The sequence below is a fragment of the Rhopalosiphum padi genome, chromosome 1, assembly GCF_020882245.1.
Source record: "Rhopalosiphum padi isolate XX-2018 chromosome 1, ASM2088224v1, whole genome shotgun sequence".
Classification (NCBI taxonomy): Eukaryota; Metazoa; Arthropoda; class Insecta; order Hemiptera; family Aphididae; genus Rhopalosiphum; species Rhopalosiphum padi.
This window is the reverse complement of record NC_083597.1, coordinates 61,785,637-61,803,977: the sequence shown is the minus strand read 5'-3', so window position 1 is coordinate 61,803,977 and position 18,341 is coordinate 61,785,637. Positions and strand designations below refer to the sequence as shown.

At 23.0% G+C, this 18,341-nt stretch overlaps 2 protein-coding genes across 2 annotated transcripts; both read left to right on the top strand.

The window, feature by feature from the left end:
- Positions 1 to 1,983: 1,983 nt before the first annotated feature.
- Positions 1,984 to 5,976, top strand: LOC132917852 (uncharacterized). Its single transcript, XM_060978807.1, has 6 exons — positions 1,984 to 2,119; positions 3,720 to 4,453; positions 4,558 to 4,636; positions 5,290 to 5,389; positions 5,463 to 5,579; positions 5,782 to 5,976. Exons 2-6 carry the CDS (start codon positions 3,733 to 3,735, stop codon positions 5,974 to 5,976), a joined length of 1,212 nt encoding a protein of 403 aa, XP_060834790.1. The 5' UTR covers positions 1,984 to 2,119; positions 3,720 to 3,732.
- A 6,163-nt stretch (positions 5,977 to 12,139) lies between these two features.
- LOC132926363 (uncharacterized) lies at positions 12,140 to 16,076 on the top strand. The gene is made up of 6 exons (XM_060990715.1): positions 12,140 to 12,860; positions 12,963 to 13,041; positions 15,201 to 15,300; positions 15,374 to 15,490; positions 15,766 to 15,924; positions 16,020 to 16,076. The coding sequence occupies exons 1-6, from the start codon at positions 12,140 to 12,142 to the stop codon at positions 16,074 to 16,076; spliced, it is 1,233 nt and encodes a 410-aa protein (XP_060846698.1).
- The last annotated feature ends 2,265 nt before the right edge of the window (positions 16,077 to 18,341 follow it).

The following is an 18,341-nucleotide window of genomic DNA, read 5'->3' as shown; positions in this document are numbered from 1 at the left end:
AAAAAATCGACCAGCATCTGTATAGGACTACTTTAACATACATATGTGCAGGTAAGATATACTGTATAATTTATGAATTAATTTAAAAATCTTGTTTATTTATGCTTTATTTAAAAAAAAATACTTATTTCTGTATCATAAAGCAAAAATTAAAAAAGGTAAGCAAGTTGATATCACTTTGCTATACAATAGGTGCCAAATGGGTCAATGTGATATCTGATGGATGATGTGTAGTCTGTGTAGAATTTAAATTCAATAACATATCATTGTACAAAATACATATGTCTCAATGAATAATTATTTGAACTATAACAAAATAATTCATATTTTTAAACATGTAATTATTTAACATTTGTATTTCATGATTTCTTATAGATTTTTTAGATTTTTTATTTTCGATATGAATTACTTTTTATGAATTTTTATTATATTTTCAAGCCTTAACTATAAAAATTGCACATTTTATAATTTTTTTAATGAAAAACAATTTGCAAATATTCGTTATTTTAAAAACTTTTGTCAAAATTTCATCTTAAATATATTTTATAAAAATAGATTGTGCTTTTTTATCATAAATATTTTTAAATGATCTATAAGAAAAACTAATGTGGGATCTTGTATTAATTGTTTAAACTATTTGATCAAAGAAAAAAAATTATCAATATTTATAAAAATTAAACTAAATACAAATTTAAACTATTTAATGTTTATAAATAACACATAAACAGTCGGAATACTTTGAAAATTATATAATGTATACAAAATGAGAATATAAATATTTAGTCAAAATGTCTAGTAATTAGTATTTAGGTTATTCATTATTAATTACAACAAATATATCAAAAATTGTTTGAAAATTAATAGATATCTTATGGGTAAAAAAAATAATACTAAATATGTGAATTGTAAAACTTTGAATTTCAAATACTCATAAAATCATAACTCATACTCACTGTGCACAAGGTGCTTCAAAACTTCAAAACACCTCGACAACAAACATTTACATTATACGATCAACGTAACTTTTGATTATGTATATAATGTACCTATCCGTTCTATTTTAATATAATTAAAATATAAGATTCATCCCAGAAATATTATTATTAGTACACAAGTACTAAAGTATAATAATATGTTATAAATTATACGTCATATAGGTTGTTAATTATTATTAAATATTAACTAACCGACCACAATTTGAATATTCCGTTGTTTAAATTACATATTTAATCAAGTTGATGCTTTGTTTACTTATTATTTTTCATTGTGATTTTAAGTTAAAACGTATTATTTATTTGCGATATGCTTAAAAACATATTTTCGATTTAAACTGTAAAATTATAGAATAACTTACTAATGGTTAGGCACTGAAGAAAACCCTTTTAAAAAAAAAAAAATTTTTCATTATATTTCTTATCCCACTTTAAATAATGGCTAGTGAATGTTTATTTTTGTTATGATTTAATTAAAAAAAAAAAGATAATTGTTCTTGCCAAAGTGAGTTTTTATATGAAATTACCTTTAGGTTTCCCTTTTTTGTATAAATCATTAATTATTTATATGAACTATACATATATGTAATATGTAGGTACCTATTTCAATATATGTATATGTATATAATATATATATTATATCGCCAATTCTTAGGATATATTATTATGATTGAAAACAAAGTTATTATTAGTCGATAAATAATACAATAATCTATTACAAAATACATAAATTAAAGTTAATATTGTTCAGTTTTTTCGTTATCTGTCTTTAAAACATATTATCAACAACATCAATGTGCGTGACACATTCATAGTATCTAAATAATATAGTCACCAATTACTACAATACTACCTAAGTATTAGTTAGCTGGTGTAAGGTGTAACTAACACGTGATTTAGACGTCATATTATGTCACACTTGCAGTGTAGTTACTTTTAGCAACTGAAATTTAACCTATTTACCGAATAGTACTATGGTGGCTAGTAATCCGTAAACACTAGTCAAACACTAAACTATAATTATTGACAATTGACAGTGTTCATTCAACTAAAAATCGTACCTATTTATACATTTTTTTTTTCACTGAGAAAAAAATATAAACCGATTTTTGATTCTGTTGTATTCTGTGAGTAAAAACTTACTGTATTATTTATTTCGTGCATATATAGGTGAAATTATATTTATATTTCTAATAAAATGTCCAATAACAAGGTCATTCGAAGGATTATAAATTATAATTAATATAATATCATATAATTTATAAGATTGTCTATATTATTGTATATTATACTTAAATGTATTCCAATTCAACTTCACAAAGTGCCCGTGATTAGTGAGGCACAAAATTAATACAATTATTGTAGCATGAACTATTTGGACTGTATATAACCATAAGATATTAGAATAATTTGTATGTAATTTTTCAAATTAAGACACTCTATATAATTAAGACAATATTATAGTTATTGAACTAATAACTACCCCTTTTAGCTTAGAATTTCAAATAATTTAATTATAATATGTATTATGATTATACGTCATTCAATCGTGGTAATTTAGATGCACAATAATAGGACGCGTACGACATCTCATCACGTCTAATTTCGAATCGTGTTACATTTCGTTACGCTTCAATTTATCGCATAAAATTAATGTATTAACAATTTAATATAAAATCCAATATTCAATAATTATTAGTATATTTTTTTTAATATTGAAATTATTCATTATAATTTAATTTAAAAATAATAAGGACACGACAATTGTCACACCTAAAATATTTGTTATTTATTTTATAAAAAGTAAAATTAAATAAAGATTTAGACAAAAACTAAATTTGTAATCTACGAAAATTAAAATCATGGATAATACCAAGTTATGGGTATTAAAATAGTCAGAATACATAAAAATAATATACTTTAAAAAGTATTCGAATACTTTTAGAATATATTTGTCCATGCTATTTTTTACGTTTAATCTCAATAAATATTAAATTATAATATAATTATTGTATAGTTAATGTTTAATTGAAATACTGAATTATTATACAGTCTAACTTCTTTAACTCAAAATCGTTGATATCCCAAACTGTTTTCATGGTTGCCAGAATTTCCGATTTTTTGAATTAACCAAGTCCTACTACTTACCTAATGTTTAGAGATTTATAATTTTACCTTGGATTGTATGAGCTCGATTAGTACTTTTTTTTTTCCGTTGCATTTCATATTATTTTTTTTCTCCAATGTTTCTCTCTTGTTTGAGAATAATACCATTGTAAACTAAAATATCTCGACCCCATTGACATTTTATAAATAGTAAAGACATAATAAATAATAATACACTATTGTTTAGCTGTATAATGGTAAACTGTTCTGTACAGACTAACTGATAGAGAATCGTATATCTTTAAACAAACCATAATGATACGATAACTAAACGATATTGAACACATAAATCATAAATTTACCTTATATAGATCTTTGTATAGCCAAATAACTATCACCAATATTGATAAAGCGACGAATCGACTCGTGACCAAATGTTGCAAGTGTCAAAATCGCGTTTACACTATGTATAATAATCTATTGCAATGTATTAAAAATAATATTTTGATTTTAAATTGATTAACAATATTAAAAAAAAATATTCTACGTTAATATTGTTATGAATGTTAATTTATAAATTTTAATTAATTAATATAATTGTATTTACTATTTTTTTAATAGTCTAAGAACTTGAATGACGATGGAGAATGAGCATTCATTAATTAATTTGCAGTTCATGAAAATTACTGGATCTTATCAACTACTAATACCATCGCAAGATATAAAATTGTTCAATATCAATATTTATAAAATTGCATTCATCTTACAAATATTATTACTTACTGCTGCTGCTATAATGGGATGTTTTAGCATTTACTCCTGTAGGAATGATGTAAATCAAATTATTCATTATATTATAGTTATTTTTGCTATTTACTTCGCAAGTTTTAAATACTACTTTATAATAAAAAATTCAAAAACCATTTGGGATTGTATGCATATGATGTCCATCAATTTTTTATCATATAATAACCATACAAAAGAAATATTTAAAATTGCTCGAACTAGATCCTCAAGTTTGATATTGATTTCCCTTAGCTTGTGGTCTTCCATTGTATTATATTGGAGTTTGTCTGCAATTTTGATCCATAACAGTTATTTAAAAATAAAATATGAGAATGGCGTTTATAAATACCGCTCTAACGCTCTTGGTTTGGTATTTCCAGTTACTGATACATTTTACAATAAATATTATCTTGTATTTTATACTTTTGAAGTAGTTTGTTTGATATTTTGGGGTCAAATGATGTGGGTTTTCGATATTCTAATTATTTCAATATGTATAAGTATTGAATACCAATTGAAGACTATTGCTGACTCGTATAGTTTACTAGGGCTCAAAGATAATTTGACACGTGAGTTATCTATTTCAAAATATTATCGATTTAATATTTAAAAATGTATTATCAATAGGAATAAATTGATACATTTATTTTACTTGTATATTTTATACATATAGGTAATAATAAAAGTACCAAGAACATCGAAGCTATATTAGATTTAGAAATATTGATTCAAGATCAACAAAATATTTTTGTGTAAGTAAATACAGACTAAATTTATTGTTAAACAACAACAAATTAAAATTAAGTTTATAAACATTTAAATTTATTAGTGAAATGTTTTTTTTTTCATAATTTGAGTATATCAATTATAATTAATTAATACTATAAAAAATAACTTATTCTCTTGTATTGATATTATTCTTCTATTATTAAACCTTAAAAATTTACTACATATGGGCTACTTAAACTTTTCATTAAGATAATATAATAATTATTTTCAATTACTGAATACTTTGCGTAGTTCACTTATTTGTGTTATAATTTTATGAACTAGGGGTTTAAATTTAGAAACCCGTGATCCGTGAACCAATTTTCTGAAGAAATATGTTAAATTTCTGTGTTGTTTCAGTGATCTATTCATAATTTAGATCTATTAACTTAATAAATCATACTTATCACTTATCAGTATAATCTATAAATTATCAATAATATAACATATATATATATATGTGATATATATGTGTGTGTATGACAATTTTCCTAAAATTTAATCTACCAAATCATTCGTACATGCACAAGTTTTTCGGAGTATTTATTTGGCCAATTAAAAAAAAAAGCTCATATAGCTTAAAAGATTGCAAACTCATTATCAATAATAAGATATTTTAAAATATTTATAATTTCAGAAAAATGAAAAATATGTACCAAATACTTACACCAGTTGTATTTATTCAACTAGCGGCTGAGTCTATTCAAATTATTTTACATGCTTGTATGATTTTAAAGGTACATTTTTTAATATTAAAATTTGATTCTGTTTTAAATTAATTAAATATTTATGATGTAATTTTTGTTTTAGCTTTATTTCGATGGCTCAATGGCACCAACAATTTTTCTAAAATTGTTATTTCCAGAAATAACGTATTTATTCCATTTATACCTCACTTGCTACTTATTTAGCATTGTTAATTATCAAGTATGTATTTATGTTTGACAAGTGAAATATTATTTAATTTTATGTTCTTTTATTTCCCACTTGAAAATTAAACTTTGTATTACAATGTAAGAAAAATGTAAATTATTTTTTAATTTTTTAATTAAATAAACTGGTCTAAGATAATCTTAAAGATTTGTATAGATAATAAATTTTCATATTTTCATTTTTTATTACATTTTAGAAGGAGTCCATGAATTTTGCCTTGTATAGTAGTAATTGGACGGATATGAATATTAAATTCAAAAAGTTACTGTTGTTTACAATGCGGGTGAATAATGCTGAAAATTTGAAGATGAAAATATCAATCAACAGAATAGTTAATATGGAAATGTTTTCGGATGTAAGAACAATAATAGTGATAAAATATATTCTATAGTAGACAATTTTGAATTTTTCTTGTAAATAATTTAGTATGCATAATACATATTAATAGGTATGTTTATGTAAAATATTTTCCGGACAAAATGATTATAAAAGCATGTAATTCTATGAAATTGTACTAAATTTATAATCCATTAAATTAATATTATTGTAATTATTATTATATTTTTGTTTTAGGTGATGCACATAACTTATAGTATAGTATCTGTGATGATGAAAAGTTATACTAAATGATTATAAAGTTATAAAATGTACTATTAAGTTTTAATTTGTGTAAAATGAAACTTTTTTTAGTTGAATTAATTTTTGAATAAACATTTTTATTTATTAAGTTTACAAAATAATTGACAGTTCCGTAGTACATTTTTTATTTTATATAAATGAATATTTAGAAAAAAGTTCACACCACTAAAATATTTAAATTGACAAACAGTTTTAAAATTTTCAAAAATTATAGAAAACTAGGTAGTTTTAAAGTAGAGACTTTTAAAAAATGTAATATACTTGTTTATGCCATGTGTTTTTAGAGCTCTTTTTTTTTCTGATTTTTTTATAATTATAAAATACATAATGCATAATAATTAATACATAGTAATTTGTTAATATTAGATACTAATTAGTAATTGACAATTATGATATTTTATAGATAAATATAACAATACCATGTATGGATGTATGTTATAATAAATAACACGAAGTAGGTATAAATTTAATCTTCATTCGTTATTTTTTTTCTTGACAATACTAACTTATAAGTTGTATTTATATAGGTAATGGAAAAGAATTTGCTGACTGATCATATACGAAATTTTTTATAGGTATTTATAAATTAATATGTATTCATTTTGAGTACAAGATAATTTATAGAATTTTGGTTATTTTGACTAATTTTATCAAATTTTGAATTTCAAAGGTTTGTAAACAAAATTGGGTTTACGTACGTTTAATATTTTATAATAACCATAACAATTCATACGAAACTTATGTCCTATTTTATTAAATGTTCAAACATTTTGAAGTAACGAAAATTGTTTTATCGACATTAATTGAAAAAAAATCAAAAATTAACCATGATAATAAATAGGTCAAAAATAATTAAGATGTTTTTTAAATTATATTACACATACGAAATTCTATAAAAATATTTTCCGAAAATTTAATAAAATATCTAAGATGGAATGTTTTTTTTTTATTAAGAAAAAAACCCAAGTATATTTTGTAAAATACTAGTTTTGCGAAAAAATTCCATATTATTTTGAAAAATACCTGGAATACCCTTCATTGTAAAATCAATATATCATCGTTTCATTAGAATCTAAAATAAAAAAAGTAGAAATGTTAGTACAGTTATGTATAATATTCTACATTGTAATATATTATAGATTGTTATAGAGTATAGACTATAGAGGAATACCTAAGATAATATTTTAAATAAAATAAAATATAAAATGATATGTGATAGGTAGTGCTATCATGCGACGAAAATCAACAACAATCACTGTTTTTCTTCGTACTCATATTAAGTCGGTTCTAAAAAACGGTAATAGATGGCCGTGCATTAACGTTCAAATGTTAATAATAAAATAATGCAAATATTATGAACTTAGTATAATAATAATAATAATAGATTACATAGTAAAAATTATTGATAATTAATCAATAAAATAAATAAACTAAAAAAAAAAAATAATTAATAGAACAAAGAATCAAAGAGTACCAAGATACAGTGGCATCAATGAAGTTACAAATGACTTTCCCTACGATTCGACAACGCACATTCAAGTCAACGTAATATCTAATTGATCATAATATTACTATGAATTATGACTATACCATATTATTATAATATACCTATATAATTTATATTACTTATAGACTAAGATAAATTTATCTCGCTATTATCACTATAGTCTATATTTATCCATGATTTTTTTAAATATATTTACATTTAAATATAAATCTAAACAACGTATGCATTAAATAATCAAAATATCAAATAAATCATCAGAATAAAAATAAATTTAAATAATCGTGTAAGTACCTACAATAGTCATATAATGTTAAAATCTTTTTAATCCTTGGTAACTTTTTATATTGAAAGACAGAAGTAAACGAAATTGTGTTTAAATCCTTACTCTGACTTCGTAATATTTTTTTCTAATGTGAATCAATTTAAAATGTTTAAAGTATTGAAATAATACAAAAAAAAATTGATCGGCATCTGTTAATTAGTATCTAGGTTATCTGTTATTTAATTACAACAAATATATCAAAAATTATTTGAAAAAAAATTGTTGTTTTCTGGTGAACATGCTGTCGTAGGTAAAACTTTGAATTTCAAAAACTCATAAAATCATAACACATAAAAAATGTATTTTATTCTCTTAGGCAGAAAGATCTTTTTTTGTTTGATATACCTGAACTAAAATCTGTATCTTTTGAACTAAAAGATGTATTACATTTCCAAATCTTAGATAAGAACAGAATTTTTTTTTTATACATTTCTAATTATTAGAAAATAAATTAAAAATGTTAAGAATTTAACGAATTTTGTCAAAATTCTAGTCTTAAATATTTATAAAAATGTATTATTTCTATACATGTTGTATAATTTTTAGTTGATGAATGAACAACTTATATGTTGAATTTTGTATTCAACTTTTAAGCATTTTTACCAAACAAAATTGTTTAAATTGACATTTGAAGAAAAAAACTAAAAAAAAATAGAAACTCACTTGCACAGTGACCTTAGAGGCTTCATAACTCCAAAACCCCTCGGTAACAAACATTCTATATTAACGGAACTTTGGATTGTGTATATAATGTACCTATATCCGTTCTATTTTCATATAATTAAAATATAACATTCATCCCAGAAATATTATTATTAGTACACAAGTACTAAATTATAATTTTACAAATTATACGTCAAATAGGTTGTTAAATATTATTACAATATAACCATCAGATCCCGAAGTGAATCGTCACGGCGATTCTACAATAATTCTATCCGTTTCATATTCCGTTGTTTAAATTACATATCTAATCAAGTTGATGATTTATTTACTTATTATTTTTCATTGTTTTTTGATTTATGCTAAACGTATTATTTATACTTGTACAACCTACATCAATAAAAAAAAGTTTACTTAATAATATTTAGTTGCGAAATACTAAAAAACTAATATTTTTGATTAAAAAACTGTAAAAATATAGAATAACTAATGGTTAAGCACTGAAGAAAACCCTTTCAAAGAAAAATTTTTTTTTCATTTTATTTCTTATCCTACTTTTAATAATAGCCAGTGGATGTTTATTTTTGTCATCATTTTATTAAAAAAAAAAAGATAATTGTTGTTGCAAACGTGAGTTTTTCTATGAAATTACCTTTAGGTTTCTTTTTTTTGTATAAATCATTTATTATTTATATGAACTATAAATATATTTAATATGTAGGTACCTATTTCAATATATGTATATATACTATTTTATCGCTAATTCTTAGGATATATTATTGTGATAACGAAGTTATTATTGGTCGATAAATAATACAATAATCTATTACAACTTACATGCATTAAAGTTAATATTGTTCAGTTTTTTCGTTAACTGTCTTTATAAATACATGTTAGCCTAAATATCATATCTAAATACATGTTATCAAGAATATAAATGTGCGTGACATATTCATAGTACCTAAATAATATAGTCACCAACTACTACAATACTACATAAATATAAATTTACTTTTAACAACTGAGATTTAACGTATTTCCCGAATAGTACTATCGTAGCTAGCAATCCGTTAACCCTAGACAACCACTGAAGTACTGAACTATGACAATTGACAATTGACAGTTTTCATTTGAATAAAAATCATACCTATTTTTTCATTTTTTTTTTTTATTTCACTAAGAAAAAAAATATAAACTGATTTTTGATTCTGTTGTATTCTGTGAGTAAAAAAATTATATTATTTATTTCGTGCATATATAGGTGAAATTATAAGTATATTTCTATTAAAATGTTCAATAACAAGTTCATTCGAAGGATTATAAATTATAATTAATATAATTTCATAAAATTTATAAGATTGTCTATATTATTGTATATTATACTTAAATGCATTCCAATTTAATTTCACAAAGTGCCTGTGATTAGTGAGGCACAAAGTTAATACAATTATTGTAGCATGAAATATTTAGACTCTGTGTATAACCATAAGACATTAGACTAATTTGTATGTAACAAACATTTTCTTCAATGTAAAACCGGTTACGTATTTCACTTATAACTCTTTAATATCTAATGTGGTTTTTGATCTATAAAATAAATTTATCAATCCTGCAATAAATTTAGAATAATTTTCTATAGAACCTGATTTTTCAAATCAAGACACTCGTTAGTTAAAATAATTCAAATATTATAGTTATTAAACTAATAACTACCCCTTTTAGCTTATGATTTCAAATAATTTAATTATAATATGTATTATGGTTATACGTCATTCATTCGTGGTCATTTAGATGCGCAATAATAGGACGCGTACGACATCTCATCACGTCTAATTTCGAATCGTGTTACATTTGGTTGCACGTCAATTTGTCGCATAAAATGAATGTATTAACAATTTAATATAAAATCCAATATTCAATAAATTATAGGTATATTTTTTTAACATTGAAATTATTTACTATAACTTAATTTCAAAATAATAAGTACATGACAATTGTCACACCTAAAATATTTATTATTTATGAAAAGTAAAATTAAATTAAGATTTAAACAAAAACGAAATTTTTTATCTACAAAAATTAAAATTGTGGGTAATACCAAGCTATGAGGATTCATAGTATTAAAGTAGTCCGAATAATTATTAAAATATTTAAAAAATATATTCGAATACTTTTAGAATATATTTTTACCATGCTATTTTTTGTTATTTTATGTTTCTTCTTCTTCTTCTCCTTCCTAGCTATTACAGTCCATTTAGGACCTTTGCTGCCTCAATTACATCTTTCCACCTATCTCTATCTTCGTTATCTTCAATCCTTATTTCTTCTGAGATTTCCGAGAAATCCGTATTCACTCTGTCCGCGCATCTTGCCGTTTAGTTATTTTATTTTTAATTTCAATAAATATTAAATTATAATATGATTTTTGCATAGTTTTAATTTGAATACATGTATTTGAATACTGAATAATTATGTAGTCGAACTTCTTTAACTCGAAATCATTGATATCCCAAACATTTTTCCTGGTTCCCAGAATTTCCGATTTTTTTAATTAACCAAGTCCTACTACCTACCTAATGTTTAGAGATTTATAATTTTACCTTGGATTGAATGAGCTTGATCAGTACATTTTTTTTTCATTGCCTTTCATACTATTTTTTTTTCCAATGTTTCTCTCTTGTTTGAGAATAATACCATTGTAAACTAAAATACGTATCTCGACCCCATTGATTTTTATAAACTGTAATTATTTGTAATGACATAATAATATTAAATTAGCTGAATAATAGTATACTGTCAGTGGTGTAGCCAATGAGAGGAGGCCAAAAGGGCTATAGCCCTCCCCCTTAGACGTATATTTTTTATTGTTTTGCAATATTTCAATTTAAATATGGACATTGTTTTACAAATTTTAGTTATTTAAAATAGTAAATAGGTTAACAGCAAATCAACATTAATATGTTATCAGTATTTTTGTTTTGTTGTTGCTTATGATATTCAATAACTCAAGCTAAAAGTATTATTTAGCTCCCCCCCCATAAAAAAATCCTAGCTACGCCTCTGTTTACTGTTCGGTACAAACTAACTGCTGGATAATCATATACGTATCATTAAAAACTATAATGATACGATAACTACACGATATCGAAGATGTCAATCATAATACCTTGTATAGATCATTGTAATCGTATAGTCGAATAATATTATCGTAATAATATAAGCGACTAATTGACGCACGACCAAATGCAGCAAGTGTTAAAACAACGGTATACAATGTATTATAATCTATTGCAATGTATTTCAAATAAAATACAATTTTAAATTGACTAAAAGCATTATTAAAAAACATTCTACGTTAATATTGTTATGGTTATTAATTTATTAATATATATTTACTATTTTTTTAATAGTCAAAGAACGTTAATGATGATGGAGAATGAGCATTCATTAATTAATTTGCAGTTCATGAAAACTACTGGATCTTATCAACTACTAATACCATCACACAACTTAAAAAATTTTAATATCGATATTTATAAGATTGCATTCTTCTTACAAATATTATTCCTTACTGCTGCTGCTATAGTGGGCTGTCTTAGCATATATTATTGTAGAAATGATTTAAATCACATTTTTCATTATTTTGTAGTCGTTTTTGCTATAACGGTCGCAATTTTTAAGTACTATTTTATAATAAAAAATTCAAAAACCATTTGGGATTGTATGCATATGATGTCCATCAATTTTTTATCGTATAATAACCATACAAAAGAAATATTTAAAATTGCTCGAACTAGATCCTCAAGTTTGATATTGATTTCCCTTAGCTTGTGGTCTTCCATTGTATTATATTGGAGTTTATCTGCAATTTTGTCCCATAACAGCTATTTAAAAATAAAATATGAAAATGGCATTTATAAATATCGCTCTAACGCTGCTGGTTTGGTATTTCCGGTTACTGATACATTTTACAATAAATATTTTCTTGTATTTTATACTTTTGAAGTAGTTTGTTTGATATTTTGGGGTCAAATGATGTGGGTTTTCGATATTCTAATTATTTCGATATGTATTAGTATTAAATACCAATTAAAGACTATTGCTGACTCGTATAGTTTACTAGGGCTCAAAGATAATTTGACACGTGAGTTATCTATTTCAAAATATTATCGATTTAATATTTAAAAACTGATTATCAATAGGAAAACATTGATACATTTATTTTACTTGTATATTTTATACCTAGATAATAATAAAAGTACCAAGAACATCGAAGCTATATTAGATTTAGAAATACTGATTCAAGATCAACAAAATATTTTTGTGTAAGTAAATACAAATTTAATTTATTGTTAAACAACAACAAATTAAAATTAAGTTTATAAACATTTAGATTTATTAGTGAAATGTTTTTTTTTTCATATTTGGAGTATTTCAATTATAATTAATTAATACTATAAAAAATATCTTATTATCTTTTATTGACATTATTCTTCAATTATTAAACCTTAGAAATATACTACATATTGGCTATTTAAGCTATTCATTAAGATAATATAATTATTATTTTCAATTACTGAATACTTTGCTTAGTTCACTTATTTGTGATATAATTTTATGAACTAAGGGTTGAAATTTAGAAACCCGTGACTTGTAAAGCAATTTTTTGTAGTCCAAAGAAATATGTTAAATTTTTATATTATTTCAGTAATCTATTCATAATTTAGATCTATTAACTTTATAAATCTTACTTATCACTTATCAGTATAATATATAAAATATGAATAAAATAATACAGTAGAGTCCGCTTAATTGGGACACATTGGGCGGTGACCTATTTATCCCTACTATCCGACTGTCCCGATTAACCGAATAACTAATATACCGATACATTCGTTCGGGACGGCCGTAACACGTTTGGACACAAAATTACATTTTTACCTGTGATTTTGGAGAACGATTGGGAACACACGTTTAGGTGCACTTTTTTTCAGACCCAAAAATTCAATACAACGTTTGAGTACATAATATTTTTAAAATAATACCACATATAGTGTACACTTTTTTACTTTTAAACTTTTAATTTTATTTTATAGAGCTTATTAGCATTACCCAGGAGACACCGCGAGGAGGTTGATTCTTAATAGTCTTCCAAAAACGTTTATTATTATTTTTGTTATAACTAATTTTTTAATTATTTTATTTTGTCATTTTATATTAAAATATTTGTTAATATATTTGGTTAATCTTATTTATTTATTTACTTATCTACATTATTTACTTTTTTTTCCCGACAAAATTCATAATCGCGTATACTATACGATATTAATCATAGAATAATCAAAATAATAAAAGTAATTGATATTAATTGGTTTGGAGATAAAGTATATGAGTATACCATTATTGTAGATCACGTGTTTATAAAGTGTACCCAAACGTGTCTTGTATGTGTGTACCCAGTGCGTAGTTATGTGGGGGGCGAAGTGGGCGCTTGCCCCCCAACCTCCTCTGACAATTAACTTTTAAACAAAATTTGACAATTTAAAAAAAATGTATATTGAAAAAAATATTTTTTTGATTGATAATATTGTTGAATTGATAAATATTTATAATTATTATTGTTAAGAGTAATTTTGTAAGTTTGTAAAACAATTTACCACAGTAAATTTTAGTATTTATATAAAAATAATACTTTTTTTAAATAAAATATGTAAGAAGTTATATAATAAAGTTCTATATTCTATAATTTATTTTATTATTTTCATTTGCTGAAATGAATTACTAATTACTACCTATATAATTGTGTATTTGACTTTATATAATCTATGATTATTATGAACAGGGCTCGGGACTTAAAGCATTTGCTTATTTTTATGGATTGACTTCAAATGTAGCAGAGTGCTATAGAAGTGTATGTCATGTTATAATACGTTCAATTATGAAATTGGAAAGTGTTTTTTTTTTTGCTTTCTTCAGCGATTTTTTAAAAAAATGCTTATTTCCTGTTGTTTTGATTATTTTTGCTTTTTTGATCAGTTTTTCTATTTTTTCGAGTTTTTTTCAGAAGATCTCTGAGAAAATCTATAAACAATACATTAGTCAAAATGTCTCGAAAGTGAAGTTTGATTTTTTTATAATATAAAGATTTTTTTTTATTTTGATTTTTTAGTATACCTTTTATTTTATGTGCTCAAACGTTGTGTCTATTTGTACCCAAACGTGTTGGCTTTTGGGTCAATGTTCAGCCTCCTTCGGGACTATGCCAATCTGTCCCTATTAAGCGGTTGTCCCCTTTATGTGGTGTCCCAAATAAACGGATTCTATTGTATAATATATAAAAAAATACAAATTTTCCTAAAATTTAATCTACCAAATCATTCGTACATGCACAAGTTTTTTGGAGTATTTATGTGGCAAATTAAAAAAAATAAGATTGCAAACCCATTATCAACAATAAGATATTTTTAAATATTTATAATTTCAGAAAAATGAAAAATATGTACCAAATACTTACACCAGTTGTATTTATTCAACTAGCGGCTGAGTCTTTTCAAATTATTTTACATGCTTGTATGATTTTAAAGGTGCATTTTTTAATATTAAAATTAGATCCTGTTTAAAATTAATTAGATATTTATGATGTGATTTTTGTTTTAGCTTTATTTTGATGGCTCAATGACACCAACAGTTTTTCTAAAATTATTATTTCCAGAATTAACGTATATTTGCCATTTATTCCTCACTTGCTACTTGTTTAGCATTGTTAATAAACAAGTATGTACCTATGTTTCACAAGTGAAGTATTATTTCATTTTATATACTAATTATTTTCCACTTGAAAATTAGAACATATTTTAATATTAAATATTAAATTAGTGTCTTTCAAATTTAATTTCAAACATATATTATAATATACCATATTACTATGCATTACAAAGTAAGAAAAATGTAAATTATTTTTAAATTATATAATTAAATAAAATTGATCTTATCCCAGAGATTTGTATAGATAATGAATTTTCATATTTTTATTTTTTATTGAATTTTAGAAGGAGTCCATGAATTTTGCCCTTTATAGTTGTAATTGGACGGATATGAATATTAAATTCAAAAAGTTACTGTTGTTTACAATGCGGGTGAATAATGCTGAGAATTTGAAGATGAAAATATCAATCAACAGAATAGTTAATATGGAAATGTTTGCGGATGTAAGAACAATAATAGTGATAAAATATATTCTATAGTTTATTTATAATCACCTTAAATTAATATTATTATAATTATTATTATACTTTTGTTTTAGGTGATGCACATAACTTATAGTATAGTATCTGTGATGATTAAATGTTATACTAAATGATTATAAAAGTTATAAAATTTAATATATTATGAAGTTGGGATTTGTGTAAAATGAAATTTTTTTGTAGTTGATTAAATTTTTTAATAAAAATTTTTATTTATTAAGTTAACAAAATTATTCACAGTTCTGTAGTACATTTTTTATTTATATAAATTAATATTTAGAAAAAAGGTCAAATTGCTAAAATATTTAAATTTACAAACAGTTTTAAAATTTTCAAATATTATAGAAAATATAGGTAATTTTAAAGAAGAGACTTTTAAAAAATTTAAATAAATAAATACATTTATAAATCATATTTATAATAATTAATAGATAGTAATTTGCTAATATTAATTAATCAATACTAATTATTATTTGACAATTATGATGTTTTATACATATATGTAACAATATTATTATATTATAATAAACAACACTAAATAGGTATAATTAATCTAATCTTCATTCGAGATCATTTTCTTTAAACCAAAAAAAAAAAACTTAAAATCACTTGAATAAATTATATTATTTTGACGTGGACAAAAATATGTCCTAAGCTTACAATACGCTAACCTATAAGTTGTATTTATATTAATATATTATGGAAAAGAATTGGGCAAATCTTCCAATACGACATTTTTTATAGGTCTTCAATAGTTCATTTAATGTTATTGCTTTCGAATATAAAATAAACAAACTTACAGTTAATGTTTATTTATGTACAATATACCATCCAACGTAACTATAATTCGAAAGAATAATATACCACTTAAAATATTTGATATTTTAAAACAAGAATCCCAGACAAAAATTTAAAAAATTGTATACTATCAATTTTTACAACCAGACGAATATCTTATAATAATATTACCAATAAAAATGTCATCTGATATAATAAGAGAAAATGGCTACTAATTTATTATAATAGGCAATACGAGCCCTAAAAACACCCAGTTAGCTAACGATTTCAGTAAACACATCTTATTACCATAATAATGTAAATTTATTAACATTCTGCATCAAAATTATATAATGAATATTTTAAGTTGATTTAATAAAAAAATGTTTTAAAAATATTAATCTTATCCTTTTTTATCAGTCTTTATTAAATCAGAAACTACATATCTTTTTTATGGATTTAGATCTATAAATAAATATATCAGTTACCTTTCATGCATACAATTATTAAAAACTAGCAAACATATTGTGTCATTTATTTTGTGATTTCGATGTTTCGGTCAGAATATTGTAGCTTTGTGTTAACCTATCCAACCTAACCTTGTTATTGGTCTCATTATTTGTGGTACAGTATTAACTTGAATATTATTATTCTAGTGTATTTAATTTTTTTGCACACCAATTAGCTATTAATTTTATTTTATTATTAATTATAAAATATATTATATTATTAATTTTAATATTATATTAATTATTTTATTAGCTATATTAAATATTAATTATTATAATTATTATATTAGTTTATATAATAATACCTTTCTATCTTTTATGTTGGTATAGATATTAATTTAGGACAACGGTCAGACACAAATGTAGAACTATATTAACTATAATTAAATTGTTTAATATTTAAAAAAGAAATACATAATTAACGAAAGGTCTAATTGATATCATAAGGTATAAATAATGAAAAAAAAAGGAATATTAATATTTTTTCAATCAAAATATTTTTCAAGAGAAAAACTTGTGATTGATAAAAAATACGGACTCTCAGAAGGAACATATAAACTTAGATAAAAAAATACTTTAAATCCAAAATAAAACTAATTATTGGTTCCAGCATTTTACGTAAGTTTATTTTTTAATTATAGTATAAAATATTAAAATATCTCAAAATAATATCTCAAGATAAATGTCTAGATATTTTTCGAATTATAAGTTTATACATGTAGTATAGTATAGGTATATAAACACTATACATTTTATGTTAACCTCTGATTTAATATCTATTATAATATGTTATCCACTACAGTAGTGGTTTTTAACTTTTTTTTTGACAACAATATACTTAAATCAAAAAAAAAAAAAACGGAAATACCCTTAAATAATTAAAACCAAATATAAGTATTATAAATAATATAAAAATCCAAAAAAAATGTGCCTAACATTTTTTTTTTTTTTTTGTGTTTGTTACATTACGATACCTCGTAACATGGAATGAGAACCATGGCACAATAGCACTAAAAGAATAATATTTAAATTTAGTTTATATTACACCTTTTCTTATTTTAACATAATATAAACTTTTATTTTTAACAGAAATTA

Excerpts from the sequence above, each read along its gene's own strand:
- LOC132917852 (XM_060978807.1), top strand. The coding sequence starts at position 3,733 with ATGACGATGGAGAATGAGCATTCATTAATTAATTTGCAGTTCATGAAA. Across the intron at positions 5,390-5,462 it reads ATGCTTGTATGATTTTAAAG|CTTTATTTCGATGGCTCAAT; the intron begins GTACATTTTTTA and ends TTTTTGTTTTAG. Across the intron at positions 5,580-5,781 it reads TTAGCATTGTTAATTATCAA|AAGGAGTCCATGAATTTTGC; the intron begins GTATGTATTTAT and ends ATTACATTTTAG.
- LOC132926363 (XM_060990715.1), top strand. The coding sequence starts at position 12,140 with ATGATGATGGAGAATGAGCATTCATTAATTAATTTGCAGTTCATGAAA. Across the intron at positions 12,861-12,962 it reads GCTCAAAGATAATTTGACAC|ATAATAATAAAAGTACCAAG; the intron begins GTGAGTTATCTA and ends TTTTATACCTAG. Across the intron at positions 15,925-16,019 it reads ATATGGAAATGTTTGCGGAT|GTGATGCACATAACTTATAG; the intron begins GTAAGAACAATA and ends CTTTTGTTTTAG.